The 15,252-nt window shown below is 36.0% G+C and overlaps 1 protein-coding gene across 3 annotated transcripts in view; it reads left to right on the forward strand.

Annotated features, from left to right (window-relative positions):
* Window positions 1-15,252, forward strand: part of LOC120512061 (pleckstrin homology domain interacting protein) — a 107,556-nt gene that overhangs the window by 38,750 nt on the left and 53,554 nt on the right. For all 3 annotated transcript variants that reach the window (XR_005629932.1, XM_039729983.1, XM_039729973.1), the window contains exon 15: window positions 395-529. Coding sequence is in view for 2 of the 3 variants with exons in the window: in XM_039729983.1 (XP_039585917.1) it covers window positions 395-529 (135 nt within the window). In the remaining variant the exon portion in view is untranslated. The remainder of the gene's footprint in view (window positions 1-394; window positions 530-15,252) is intronic.

Here is a 15,252-nt window from a genome sequence, read left to right on the forward strand (position 1 = left end):
TTATATATTTCATTCTTTATGAGTTTAAACTAAATTTTTAACTGATACTCTGCTGAAAAAAATTGGAAATCTGTAGAATATAAGACCACAAGATACCAAGTGTTTTGGACACTAATCTTTTTTAAATCCTGGTGAAAGTATTGGGACATACTTGTGAAGGTGACATACTTGGCAAACTACTTAGGAAGGTAAAATTGCAACTGGAAAGAAAAGAGTGTAATCCACTGCTACCAAAAATAAAGTGTGGTTAAAGTAGTTTTTTTGCTGCGTATTTTCATAGGTTAATGTGGCAGCTGCAGGTTGAGTCCTTGTGTCGTTTTTGAGACCATGTTGAGTCCTTGGGTAAATATTTAAGACAATGCTCTTTTTCATTCTGCTGTGTTTTTATTTTCAGGGACATGAAGATGAAGTGTTTGTGCTTGAACCTCACCCATTTGATCCAAGAGTTCTCTTCTCTGCTGGACATGATGGAAATGTCATAGTTTGGGATTTGGCAAGAGGGGTCAAAATCCGGTCTTACTTCAACATGGTAATTATTGTGCTTTATACAGATATGCCAAAGCAATCATTCTAAACCTTCTGCTTACATTCTTGTGTAAGCCATCTTGAAGTATGATTTCTGTATAGAGCAAGATCCTGTATCTGATGAAGTCACAAAAAATTCCTTTTCTGTTCAGTAGGGCAAAGAGTAAATGTGTAAAATGTTAAAAGTTGTTTCTTTGACTGTATTTCATATGCTTGACTGTATTTCATATGTTTTATTTTCATATGCTTGATCTACACAAAATTGGAATGTTAGTTACATTGTCAGAGGTCATGTGTAAGAGACAGGGTGACAAAGACCCTCCTTTAGTGCTCTTTTTCCTGCCTGGGGAGCCAAGGTGGAACTTGGTTTATTTTTGCATTATTAATTCTTAGTCTGGCTAAAGTTGTTCAGGAGTCCCTGATCTCATACAAAGTTGTTGTATGTTGTCTTGGCCTATTGGATGGAATACTGTCAGTCTCTCTGTGTAGAGCTCCTCCACATGCAGGTTTTAGATTTGGTCTGTTCTGCACTAGACTGATTCTCCTGCAAGATGAATGCAATAGGTGTTTTCATCTGTTTCATGATATTAAGTGGGTCTTAGTATGTATCTTTTTCCACAAAAAGATAATGTATTGTGTAATTCAGACTTCGTCTCATGGACAAAATTACAAAAGCTTTTGTAGAATATCCACAATCATTTGGAATGCTTGAGAGTAGACAAATGGGCTTCAGCTGTAGTGGAATGGCAGTCTTGGAGACCAGCATAAAGAAAATCATCTGAAGAAGAGACCTATCATAGATATATTCACAAAAAGATCAGGGACACTTAGAAATAAACTCAAGCCAGGAAGGTCACTGAACCTAAAGAAAGGGTTTGAGATTTGCATTAAAGTAGAGTTCATAAGGTCTTTGAGAAAATTCAGCCAATCTGAATCAGCAAGAGTGCAACCTAGATTCCTTCAGCAATGGCCTGGGTTAAATAGTGTTCTATCTGCAGTGATTTCTGTAACTGAGCTTATGAAGGATCCATGATAATTATATTACAGCTATGAGCATGCATCTTCATTAGTTGGTGCTATTCATTGTTGCCAGTTGAAGTGTATGTTCTCATTTCATGGTTAGCTTGCATTTCCAGTGCTACTTACAATGGATGTATGATGGTTTTCATGGAGTTTAGGTCAGAAGAGTCTGAGCTAATCTGCTCTTTTTAAACTAAGTCCATTTAAGAGCTATCAGAATCTAAATTACAGATGCCTATGATATTAGGCAGCCCCCAAGACACTGAAATATTTATGTCAAGAGTGCGATGCAATGTAAACACCTAAAAAGGGTAGTAATCACATACATTGTAAGATCTTTGGAGTCAGAGAAATTTGTAGACAATCAGAAGATCTCAGCAGCTAGTAATTCTGTGCTTTATGCTAGAAACTAATATGAGAAAGCCTGCCTGCTCTGTGAGGTGAGGGGGAATTGGAAGTCTGGCAACCAGTTCATCTCAAACCAAGGAATTGCACTGTATGAGCCAGGTATGCAAGAGAGGCATCTCTCTATGGACTGAATATTTCACCACTGTGTTTGATGCAGAAGACATGGGTAGAAATTACAGGTTTTCTTAGGTGATGGGTGGCAGGCAGAGGACATTGAGCAGTCACCTCTGCAGAGCTGCACAGTTTAAGTGCTCTGGTTTACAACAGTGGGGTAAATGAACTCATACAGAGCTGCCAGTCTTCTCTCTTTACTAAATGGCAAATGAAAAATCTCATTATCATTGCCTAGTCTGTGGTAGCAGAAGTAGCACTTAGTGATTTTTTTTCTTAACAAAAGTTCCTTAAAAATGTTGCAGAAGTTGGGGGAGTTGGTTGAATTAGCAAAATCATAGATGGCTGTTGGCTTAATGTTAGTCCAGTCAGGTATTTTTATCCTAGATGGATTGCTTTGTACATCTAAAGCCTTGTGGCAAATCCCTAAAGTAGAGTTGGGGGTTTTTTAATTACTTTCCACCCTGCCTCAAATGCCTTCATTGTCAACATAAAAAAAACCCCCAGAATAAACAAACAAAAAACCCCCAAAATAAGAAAAAAAACCACCAAAACCAAAGAGGAAACAAAACACCTAGGGATGCAAGCAGTGTCAGTCTTAATTCTTTTATCCAGTCAGTGAATATGAAATTGCAAAGAAAATCATAGTAACCAAATATACTGTTTGTTTTGTATTTAACTTAAACTTTGATTCCTCCATTTATTTGTTTCTTGCTGGCTGCAATTTGGTCCCACTAGGTGACTCTGGTGGTCCTGCAGAACATTGTTTTCCAGGTTTTTAAACTGAAGATTTGCTATTAAATTATTTGTCTTAATTGTGGTTAATTTGAAGCATCTTTGGACTGTTTGAAGCATCTTTGGTCTGTTAGCCTGATTTTGGTCTTTATCATTAATAGTCACCCCATACTGTCACATGGGGTGCTCTCAGTAAGTATATATGCTTTATATATTTCATGTTTTCACCTGTAGTCATCATTTCATTTGGTCTAATTGTATAAGTATTGCATAACTTGGTGTTGGAGTCCATGGACATTCAGAACTGGTTTAATTCAGTGACTTGAGTCCCCTACACTCAGGGGGTGTTTTCAATATGCCAGAGAGTGCAGTTTGCCATAGAAATATCAAGAGTGTGAGATGGTTAAAGCATTTTGGGCAATTTTGACATTTAGCAAGATGATGAGATGGTTTTAAATTGCATATGTAAATACAGGTGTTTGGTTTTTGGCCTATGTCATATTCACACCAGGCCTGACTTAATACAGCTGCTAATGAAGATTGTGTTCTTGTTGCAATACTAGGACAGTTTTATCTGCAATATTTCCCAGGTACAAAGAAGCATTCTGAAGAAACAGGGTAATAATTCTTAAGTGGTTCCTTTATCCAGCTGTTTCAGAGTTTATGTACTTCACAAAACAGTGTTGTTGCTACAGAAGAACATCGCAGACTCTTGTAAATGTTTAAATTGTAATTAATTTTGCTGAAGAATGTATGAGCTGTAGGTGTCTTGGTGGATGATCAAGGGAAAAATACACTGAATAATAGGCTGTCTGGTGAAAGCAGCTGCATGATAATGTAACATAAAGATATATTTGAAATGCAGTCCCTTACTCAAAGCTGCAGTGAGGCATCTGGATCCCTTGAATGGTACGGCAAGTTTCCAGCAACCCAGGGAGATCCTTGCTTTCCTAAAGTAGCCTACAGGAGCAGGTGGCACTCATTTTTTGGAATTACCTTGGCTGTTGGAGTCAGGAAATGGAAGACCTAGATTCTGTTATATCCTCAGTAGTAAAGGACTCAATGCAACATCTGCTGCTTACTCAGGAGAGCATCTTAGCCATAAATGCCTAGACAGGACTTCTTCCCAATTTTCCCAAATTGTGCTGCTATGGAGAGAAGTGAACCTGTTGCCTGTGTGTTAGGTACTGGGTAGTTTTCTTGGATATACAAATCATTCTAGGTAAATGAGAAAGTGGTAGAAATTCTTTGCCTTCAGGCACGCTTTTGTATTTGCAGGATTCCTGCTCTGTCAGGTCATAAATAGAAGCTGTACACCACTCAGTTCTTAGTCATAGCATTTGTTTTCTTTCAGGTGTTCCCACTAAATTACTTCCTAGTAGATCTGATGCTGTTGGTTTGTTAGGAATTCCAGGGTTGACACTTGGATGGTATGTGCTGCAGCTTAGCCCTTAGGCTTTAGACAGAAGTTTCTCAATGCTGAGAACATATGAAGGCAAAAAAAACCTACAAGGATATAATATTTCAGATCTGAATGGAGATGTCAGGTAATGTTAAGTGAATGCACAGGTCTTTGGTTTGGTGATTGGGTTTTTGTTAGTATTATAATTTAGACATTAAGTGTTGGTGTTCCTTGAGTCTGACCCTAAATAGGTTTGTGGTGTGATGGTGCTGCCCTTGATTGTTAGTTTTTGGACTTTGGCAGTTTCACTTCAGCACACTTTCCTCTAAGAAGTACCTCTTGGGGATGGGTTCTGCTGACTCAGACTGCTTGCAAAAAGCATTTTGTCTGTGGCCTTGGAGCATAGGTTTCTCCTGGTAGTTCTTGTCCTATGAGTGGGCTGCCCTAGAAAAGAATATTGAAAGATGTTTCCTAAAAGATTTTAGGATATGTACAAGCCTGTAGTTCTGTTCTTCATATTTTTTTGTTTGCTTGGTTTTTTGTTGTTGGTGGGTTTTTTTTAGTGTTTTTTAAAAATTTTTTAAAGAATAATTTGGTTTCTAAAAGATTTTAGGATATGTACAAGCCTGTAGTTCTGTTCTTAATATTTTTTTTTTGCTTGTTTTTTTGTTGTTCGGTTTTTTTTTAGTGTTTTTTTTTAAATTTTTTAAAGAATAATTTGGTTTATAGCATAGATTTATGAACAGTTGCAGGAACATATGGTGACTCCTATTACTTTAAAGTATGTTTTTGAAAGTATGAAGACTGTACTACAGTAGCACGAATGAAAGATTAGGGGAGAGCAGGCATTTTAAAAATGTTTGTTACCATAGAAGATTGAGTAAGAAGTAAGAATTCTTACTGTGTCTTTGAATGTCATTGCTTTACCTGAATCTGATACATGACTAGGCAGATTCTGTAGGTAGGCATTGCAATTACTGAAATAGGAAGCCTGTGTTTTGATAAAGACGAGCCTTATGATGTTTAAGAAATCTTTGTGTAATGTAGAAAATAATCAAGAAGGAATATTGAAGCCTTTAAAGAAAAAAAAAATATTCTGGACAACAGATTTCAGAAAAATACCCAAAGAGAACCAACCACAAAAGATCTTTCATAACTAGGTGTTGTTCTCCTGTCTTATTTGATTGACTCTCATTGTGAGTCACTTCTTTGAGAAGGCAGGTTCAGCTGTAGCCAGCAGTCAGCTTTCTTATGTCTGACATATGTGTGCCTTGGGTGCCTCCTGTGTGCCTGACAGCCTGTCAAGGTCAGCCTTTTGCTTATTTGTAATCTTAATGTGTTGCCAGTTGTGAAGTGTTCATCTGGACTGATTCTTGAGAGATTACCTTAGTGCCTAAGAGAGTCTATCTGAGCACTGTTAGTGTTAGGGTATCCTTAACGTGCTCTGGGTGGCAGTTCTGGAACTCCCTTGGAACTTAGGGCTAAGATGGCCGTAGCTCTTTCATCGTATTGTGAGGAATGCTTTGAAATACTGATACGAAAATAATTTTTTAGCAATTTGGTATTAAATTCACAGATCCGGGTTCTTCAAAGTCCCCCTACCTTTGCGAGCATCTGAGTTGCTGAAAGGCTAAGCCACCTTAGCCTTTGACACACATCACAGTGTGTATATCTCTAACTGTTGAGAATTGTATGATGAGTCTTTTTCTAAAAGGCAAAGCACATTTCATGAGAACATATAGAAATACCAAGGGTGTTTCAGAAATGCATTAAATTTGAGCTCTGAACTAGTCATTTGAAAAAACCTTATGATTCTTTTGGAGGAGGAGGAAGAAAAAAAAAATTCTAACTGAACCTGCTCTTCTCCTTTCCCACGTTCAGTTTCCCTTGAAATGACAAGTAACTCAGTTATATTTGTGAAAGAAAAGCTTTAATCTCTCCCAGAAACACCACTGTTCTCCTCTGTGTAAATGCTCACTCTCCACTTAGTAAATGCTGCTTGCCCTAGAAAGCAGGTTGGTAGTTCAAAAACAGCAGTGTAACTCTTAGTGCTTGAATTGGTGTTTGTCATTCTTATGCCCTCCTCCCAGTTTTATGGAAATGGTCAGGAAAAAGAAATAAAACAAAATAAACCTTTAAAATGACAAGGCCCGAGTGGCAGGCTGGCATGCTTGTTGCATTGCTACTGGAGAAGATACAGGCTACAGTTCTGTTTCTTGGCTGTTTTTGAAAGACTCTGATCCTGGAGGTAAGATATGCACTTTCACTGAGACCTAGAAGGACCACAATGTCTTTGGTAGCTGTAGTTAGCGTAAGGTAGGATGAAGCTTCTTATAGGTCCTAGGGAAAAAAGTAGTTATTTAATTTTTTTTTTATCTGCAGCATATTTTGCTCTAAGTCTTTATATCACAATTCTAGCTGTTTTCTTTGTTTCTAGGCAGTGTTCTGTTAGAAGCTCATGATGAATAGTCCCACACTTTCATTTAAAATGCATTAGTTACATTTTATGTAAATAGACATTGTATCCAGAACTAGAAAGCTTGTGACATGTTGTGATGTACATGTGTTCTTTACAATATGTTTTAATTTTCAACAGGTTATGAAACCTAGACCTTAAATATGAACATTTTGTAAGCAAAGTAAGACTTTACACACTTTTGTGTTTATTTAAAAAGAAGGTTTAATAGCTTATTCCAAGATTTGGTAAGTGTGATGAGCATAGTTTCTCCCATATGTGTCAAAAATCAAATTTAAACAGGTACAATGTAAGCAGCTGAATTGAAAAGTTAGAGTTTTCTAATAAGTTAGTTTTGTACTTGCAATTTTCATATAAATTTAGCAGCACATTATTTTGTCCAACTCCATTTAAAATTGTCAGCCCAGAAGGAAATTACTTAAAATTTTAGGATAAAACTGGATTTAACTCAATTAACAAAGTTGTGATTCTTTTTTTTTGAATTTTTATTCTTTGAAATTAAAATCCTGACAGCTAAAAGAGAAATGGTGAAGAAATTTTATTTCTGAAAGGATGAAGGAACATATTACTAGAACCTTCTGTAAATAGTTACAGATCCTTTCAGCAAGATAAAGTTAGATGACTTGGTATTAAGTTACAACATCGAAACATTAATGAACTCATTCTGTTTAACAACTGTATTAATAGGGAATAGCAACTCTAAAGTTCTTGGTACTGAAAAACTCTTTAAAGAACTTAAATATGAACTGTACAACAGTGCAATATACAGTGCAACAGGTATAAGCTATTTTATCAGATCTAACAAACTTGGAGGGCTGATTTTTTGCTTATGTTCTTGGTTGGAGTTAAAAAAGTACTGCAGAAGTTAATAATCCTTAGGGGAAAAAAACCCCAAGCCAACAAAAAACCCAAAAGAAAAAAAAAAAAAAGAGCTCAGGGTAAAATTGTTACTGACTCTACAAACATTTTATTATTGGATTATAAAATACAAACATCTTCTACTTTTAACTATAGATTTATAAAATTTGAATGTCATATCCTGTCTTACCAACTTGACTCATAGCTTGAGTTGGCTTCTCTAATGTAGTCTCAAATATGATGGTTCAGTGCTTGTTATCAGAAAGATGAAAATACTGAGCTGTGGTTGAGAAAGCTGGTCAGGATTTCTTAGCAAGACATGAGCACCAGGTATTTAGCATGAGTGACTTATTGTAATTGTTTTACCACAAATTCTGGAGAAAATACCCCAAAGAGGAAAATTTACCACAGCTTGTTTATGTAGTTTTCAAACCAACAACTGTTATGCCTCTCTAAGTGCTATTTAATTTTAGTGAAAAGGTTATTGGTACATTAAAAATCAACTAATTGTAAATTAAATTTTTAACATCTATATATCAATGTCAGATACATGAAGTGAGACAGTTGTGTAAATAAATTTTACTAGACATTTTTTAAAAGCTGTGGTGGTTATATCTGGTTATTCCTGAAATACTGTTTGTGAAGAACAAAACATTTACTTTGCTGGGAGATCTCTGTTACTTGAGAAGATAAGACTCCAGCATCTGCTTTTTCACTTTAAGGGTTATAACATGACTATATTTCTAACAGTTACTGCTGCAGAAGTTAGGTAGAAGAAAAGGTGTGTTGGAAGGATCTTGGAATGGTGCAGGACCACTCATTAAAACCTTGTTTACTTTTAGCACTGCTGTAGTAGCTTTCATTTGACTGCATTCAAACTTCTTATGCAGCGAAGAGTCCTTTCATTTGACTGAGAGAATATACTCACAAAGTTGTTTTTAGATCTCTTGATTTTCTGGCCAACCTTGAAGTTAAGACCCAAGCTCTTATGACTTTGCTATAGTAAAGAAAAAACCCTGACTTGTATTGGTCCTTAGTTTTCTTTTTCAGGTTGCTTCTTTGTTGAGAAGCCTTGGGCTGAAGAAACAAAAAATTACCTTGATAAGGTTGTTTTGAAGGTGATCTCTGAAATTCCTTTATTTTACTTGATTGCCTTTGAAAACAATTGGAGCAGTAGAATCAGCAAGCAAATACTAACCTACCTTGTAAGGTCATGCTTGTCTGGTTATGTGAACATTATAGTTGTGTCTCTTTAAATGCTGCTATTATTTAAAACAATGTGGTAGTGAAACAGATTATATTTAGATATGCTGGTATAAAAATCAGGAAATGGGGTGATACATAATTTAACAAAGTAATTATTGTATTTAAAACATTAAACTTGTTTTTGAAAGTGCGTATTGCCATGCATCCAGTGAGAAAGCTTTGAAGCAAGTGAGTACATTCATGCTAATTTTGTTTTATATTCACTACATGAAGTTACCATGGTGAATATATGCTTTTTCATAGACAGATACAAGTAAATGTGTGTAAATGCAGATAAATTTTTTATATTATATATTTAAAAAACCCAACCAAAACACACAAACTCGAAAAAACCTCAACCCTAAAGTCATCTCACACAATGATGTTAAGATTGAAAGTTATGGCTACACAGAAGTTAATGAATAAGATGGCTGGAGGTAATGTCCAAGTGTTTTGTCCCCAAGTCTGTAGTGAACTGATTGTCTAATGTAAAGTTGTCCGGTGCTATTCCTGGTTCCATGTGTTTCTTTCCAGGTCCTTAATTACTTTTCTAGGATGTATGGTAGTTGCATTGCATGATTCTTTTTTAAGCTTATACATTTTCTCCAACTTTGAAACAATGTACCTTTTGAAAAATTTTAATAGAAACGCTTTCTTAGCTTTTGAGAGCTTTTGATATGTTTTGTATTTATTTGGAGTTATTAGCATAAGCAGTGATAGAAGTTGTCATGTACACAACTTGGCCATAAAAAGGTCAAGTTGAAGCAAGCTGCGATAATTTTCCTGATTTCTACTATGGAAATTGTGGAGGGTGTAATTTTGATCCTATTGAAGGATGGTCTGCAGTGCAGTTGAAGAATCAGACTGTCTGGATGCAGTGATGTGTTGGTTGTCTACTTGCCCAGTCTCTCTGCCCTCTTTACACATTTCATGTTTTTTATATAAATCAATCAAAAATATTAGAAACCCCATGGAGGTTGTAGTAGGAATGTACTTCATAATGGCAATGATGTCTAGTTTTTGTGAATTTGGGCACACACATTCCCTGTTAATGACTGTTTTAATGTTTTAGTGCAGTCTAATCCTTGTTTTGTTTAGAATTTACTGTCAGTGTTATGGCATTAACTGATTCAGGTTAAAAGGGTTTCTTCCTGCAAGTTGTCAATCAAGCAGAGACCACTGAGTTACAATTGGATTTTTCTGTGTGCTCTTGCTCCTTCAGAGAGCTGGTTGTTGACTGTCCTTTATTTTTAGCTTTAAGTGGACACTTCATTGCAGGCACTTCCTATGCTATGGCTACTTATGTCTGTGTACCTTAATGTTTTCCCTGCCCCATCTTCTGAAGTCTGATCTTCCACTGATCTGGTTGATGTGGTTTCTTATTCTCTAATGCTTACTTCTACTTTCTATGTGAACTGGCAAACTCTAAAGCCATTACAGCATTATCGTATCACTTACAACATTGTTTCCTTTCCTTTAAACCTATCAGGCCTACCTAGGTCTTTGTTAGCATTTAGCCTAATACTTAATTAGTATTAGGCTAAATGACATACCAAAAGATTGGAAGTTCTTGTCGAAAGATCAGGTTCCATTTAGAACACCTCAGCAGAATGCTCTGTGTGTGGATTTTCTGCCACACAAGGTGATTTTTTTTTGACTAATGTCTCATGAAAGGCATGTCTCTTGCTTATATGAATTTCCAGTGGAAACTAGACATGTGAAAACAATATTTCTTATGTTGTGGCCTTCATAAAGGCTTTCACTTTCAGTGGAATTATGTAGGATTGTATTTTTAGGTCAGGTTTTGTAGTTATGTGAAATACAGAATAATCTAAGTAAGGTTATGGATGCATTATTTTGAATCAGTTTGTCTATAGTCCTTCTGTAATGGTTTGAAATATTTGAGGTTCCACCTTTGAATAGCACATAAGAGCACATCCTGAGAAACAGACTCTGGAGAACAAAACCAGCATAATGCTCTAGTAGTTCAAATAGAAGAAGCCAGTACTAAGTTTGCAGGATGTATAGTAGAAAAAAATCTTTAACAATTACAAAAATGCAGTAAATTTTATATATAGTGCCTTTATATAACTTCAGGCATCCACAGGGTGGGTGACCTATCAGACCTTTTAACTGATAGATTTATTTTTCAAGACGTGCAGCATTCCTGAATAAGTAACTGACTTGGCTTGTTACTGGATAGAAGCATTTTTAGTAAATATATTACTCTGAATTTAATTATTTCTTGTCTTCTTCCTACCATTTCATCTCTTGTTACTGCTCTGGGAGCAATGTAGAAGATCTGCTAGTTTTTTTAAAAAATTTTTGTAAACTGGCTTAAAAAGTAGATCTGCTTTCCACTCCTCCAAATGAGTAGCAACCTCCTTTAACTTTCCAGAAAGTCTGTAGATAGTTTTTGCCTTGTGGAAGCATGTTATGATTGAAGATTTTTCCTTAAAGCAAAGGAGAGCACAAACCTACAAAAGGTTCATCAATTGTAAAAGAAATTTTAATAATAATTAGTGCTGCTTTTTTTGCTAGTTTTTTTCTTTGTTAGAATCTGAATTTCAGTTTTGAAGTTTGGATGTTGCTTGTAACTTATATTCATTTGTTCCTACGCATGTAAGTAGAGAAGTTCTTATCCTCTTTAAGGTCTTTTAGTGTAGTAGTTCTCTTCCTGCTAAAGGTCTTTTAGTATAGTCATACAAAATAGTCCTCTCTCCTTAGTGTTCATATAAAGAAGCTGAGCTCTTAGATTTTGTGTTATCATATAAGTGACTCTGTAGCTGTTCCTCTTGAAACGTATTCATCTTGAACACGGGAAGCAAAAAATATGTACTGCTTTGGAAGATTTTGTTCTTAGCATTGTCTATTTGTCTAGCACATATGCACTTTCTTTTCTAGATGCACTTCTGGTCTGGTTTAGAATTGCAGTTTTCTTTTTGTTGCTGTGTTATATGTAATGTATTGCAAAGAATACACAGTGATCTTTTCCCCTGTATTTCCCACTGATTGCCTCAGTTCCTTAACATGAAGGGTGGATTTTACCTGAGGCTAGTAGAGGTTTTAGTTCACTGATTTTTATTTGTTTTTTTAAACCTTTTTTTTAAATGTGCTGGTGACTAGTGTTGGGAGATTTTTTAGAAATGTGTAGTGTTATTTTATGTAGACAGAGTTTCATTATTTTTTCTGGCAGTAAATGTGCTAGTAAGTTATTTCTAATAATCTTGTTAGGTTCATGCTCTGTTGCATTTTGTCCTGTTGGCTTTTAATTGCTTCAATTGATATCATTTATGCTGTCCCAAATTTGTTCTCTGTGGATGATTCCCTAATGTTCATTTCATCAAAGGGCTCTTACTTTTTCTTTAGTCAATAAGAGAACGGCCTGACTTGAGAAACTTTAGTGATAACATCCTTTTAGCTCTGTATGTCTTTCTGAAATCAATGACTGTTAACCTTTCTTTGTAAAGTTTGCCTACTCTGCATTTCTCCTACTAATCACAGTAATTTGAATCAAATTTAAGTATCATATTATGCCTTTGAAATCTAGCTAGGTTGAATGAGTTATATTTTCTTTGCATTAAAAAAATTGTTATTTTTCTGAAGAGAGTCTGCTAAATTTCTCTGATACTCTCTACTCTATTAATATTTCATCTTACTTGAATTTTTTACTTTTTCTTCCATGTCTTATTCTATTCTTGAAAAGTAGGATTTAGATGTTTCATACCAGCTGTTGATAATGGGTCAAAAAGGCTTATTACTGAGCTTGCTATGTAAGTGTTATTATTTCATACAACAAAAAATTTTTATGCATTTAAGACATTACTTTTTGTACAAGCTTGACAGCTCTATTCTCCCCGGTCTGGGGCAAACAATAAGCTTTCCTCAAAACTGAGAGGAAAAGTCTTCCCTTTTTCATTTTCTTATTTCATCATCATTCCTCCCCTCCCTTCTGGATATACAAATGTCCACAAGTTTTCTTGATAGTGACAATATGAGCAAATGGGGCTTTTAATTCTTGGAGCTAAAAATCTTGATGTAGTCCTCATTGTATAGCATCACTGGTTCTTCCCTGTTTAGCTGAAAAATCCTGAAAATGAAAAGCTTTGCTACCAGGAGTGTCTTGTTCATTTTTCACAGCCTTTTATTGTGATACAGCCTTTGCTGAAGCACTGGAAAAGGACCTAAGAGCAATTGGGGGCTCCCCATCCCAGGGAAGTGTTCAAGGCCAGGTTGGATGGAGCTCTGAGCAATCTGGTCTAGAAGGTATCCCTGCCCATGGCAGCGGTTTGGAACTCTGTGATCTTAAGGGTCTTTTCCAACCCAAATAATTCTGTGATTCTGTGACAGCTCTTAATTAACCAGTGCTTTTTCTGTACTCCTGAGCAGTCTCTTTCCTTCACAATTGATGTTCTTATATGCAGCAGGGGAAGGTTTAAGACAGAATAAGCACTCTAAATGTCTTTACGTAGTTCTGGCATCTTTGATTTAAAAGGGATGGACAGGGGGGAAGGCAGCTTCCTTCTTGCTGAAATTCTTTATCTAGCCTGCTGAAGTAACAGCTTCACTGAATTACTACAGTTTCCCTTTTTGCAACTTAATGTTTAGTTTCTGTTTCAAATGACTAGCTTTTCTGTGTTAGCTTTATTATGGAAAAAAAAAAATCTATTGTAAGTTGTCACTTATTAATCCTGAAATAGTTTTATTGAAAAGAAAATTCTACTGGGTAGAATTTGGTTCTCTGGTCACTCTGGTTGACTTTGTTTTTTAATATAGAATAGTAATTATATCTTGGAAGGTTATCCTCAATGGTAGGTTTTGTTCCTATAAGAATCTTTATTTCGAAGTATTTGTACTTCAGACTTGAAGGTTTGTACTGAAAGGTCTTAGAGTTGCCCTTTCTGGAAGCACTTTTTAAAACCAAATTCTGGGCACGTTTAGATTAAAACTATTTGCACTGTACTTGTCCCCAAATAGTAGAACACTATTCTTTTACTTTACATAAGAAGGGAATGTTTTCTGAATAACACTCTAATTTCCAGGGGTTTCTTGAAAATGGTCCATCTAAACCATTTCCTGGTGGAAAGGATTAAAAAACCCATCATCTTATTGGTTGGATTTCTTTCCTTCTGTTTCTAATTTTTCCCCTCACCATGGTTAGCAAATATTTCTTCCCACAACATGTATTGTTTTCCTTGTAAAACAAAAAGTAGTCAAAACTTAGGCTGAACCGTGAAATTCTATTTATGAAGGACTTGAACATTAGGAAGCTTGATACTGATGTTCCCATTGTTGAAGGAAGGATAAGGGAACAGAAATCTCTATGTATAAAATTTCTTTTCCAATGTTTAACTGTGTTTCTGCAAAGCTTATTATTGTGGTGAAATTCTGTCTGCTTTCCACCTGCTTTCCCAAACTGTCTCCCTTTAATACAGTGAGCTTTCTATATGCAAAAAGCAGCACAAAGTTGTAACTTTGCTGTGGTAGTTGGATCTTGCTTAGACTAAATTAATTCTGCATTCCTGACTGCTGTGATTAGTGTCACTTGCTTGAAGTTCTGTTTTTATTTTCCATCTCTTTCTGTGAGATACTTCTGTTCATTTCTTCTGGAATAATGGGCAAAATAGAACGTAAGACTTGCATTGGTTTATGTTCCTCTTTCACTAGCCCAGAAACTCATTTGACTTTTAGGGAAATTACCTGTAGTGAGAAAGACCTGAAAGCAATAGATGTAGCAGCCTCTCTCACTGGGGGGATGTGCAGGGGTGTGGATGTGTTGTAAGACTGTGGGGAAAAGATTTAGAATTCTTGCCTTTGCCTCACCCTGTAAGAGAGTGAAAACAGTACGTATCTCACAGGATTTTTGAGGCTTTGTTAACTTTTTAAAATAATGCTGATGGCCTCTGCAAGGTGCTGCAGAAGTGCACAACATTACTGTCTGAAGGCTGAATATCATTGTTTTTTGTTTTGGTTTGGGTTTTTTCCCCTTTCCTGGCAATATATAGGCGTACCACAGTTAGGGAAAGAATTTTGTTTGGTGTCTCTTTAAAGAAAATGCAAAAGTGCTTTGCTGGGGAGAATAGAAAGGGGCTTTCTGAAGAGGTGCTGAAGACATGAAAATTCAGAGTGGTGATTGGTCACCTCTGCTTGATTGACAGGTTGCAGGGAAAAACAAAAACCCATTTGTTCTGGCTTAATGGAACTGGAAAACAGAAAATGAGTATCAGGTAAAAATTCCTTTTTTAAAATCTTTGCAGTTCTCCTATAAAAGGTGGAGTTTTTACACAAATTTACTCCTTCCCCACTCCAATAAATTAGGAGTAGGAATTACAGAAACAGGTAGCTGCTAAGCTGTGTAATGTGGGTTGTCTGTCAGTGCGTGTTCCAGGGGGCAGGTGCTGTGGAACACCCCGCAGCAGCCACTGCTACTGGGGTAGCTTAGCAAGAAGGCAGAGGATGGAAAGGGTGCAGT

The sequence above is a fragment of the Passer montanus genome, unplaced genomic scaffold (assembly GCF_014805655.1).
Source record: "Passer montanus isolate IOZ18808 unplaced genomic scaffold, ASM1480565v1 scaffold11, whole genome shotgun sequence".
In the NCBI taxonomy this organism is placed as follows: Eukaryota; Metazoa; Chordata; class Aves; order Passeriformes; family Passeridae; genus Passer; species Passer montanus.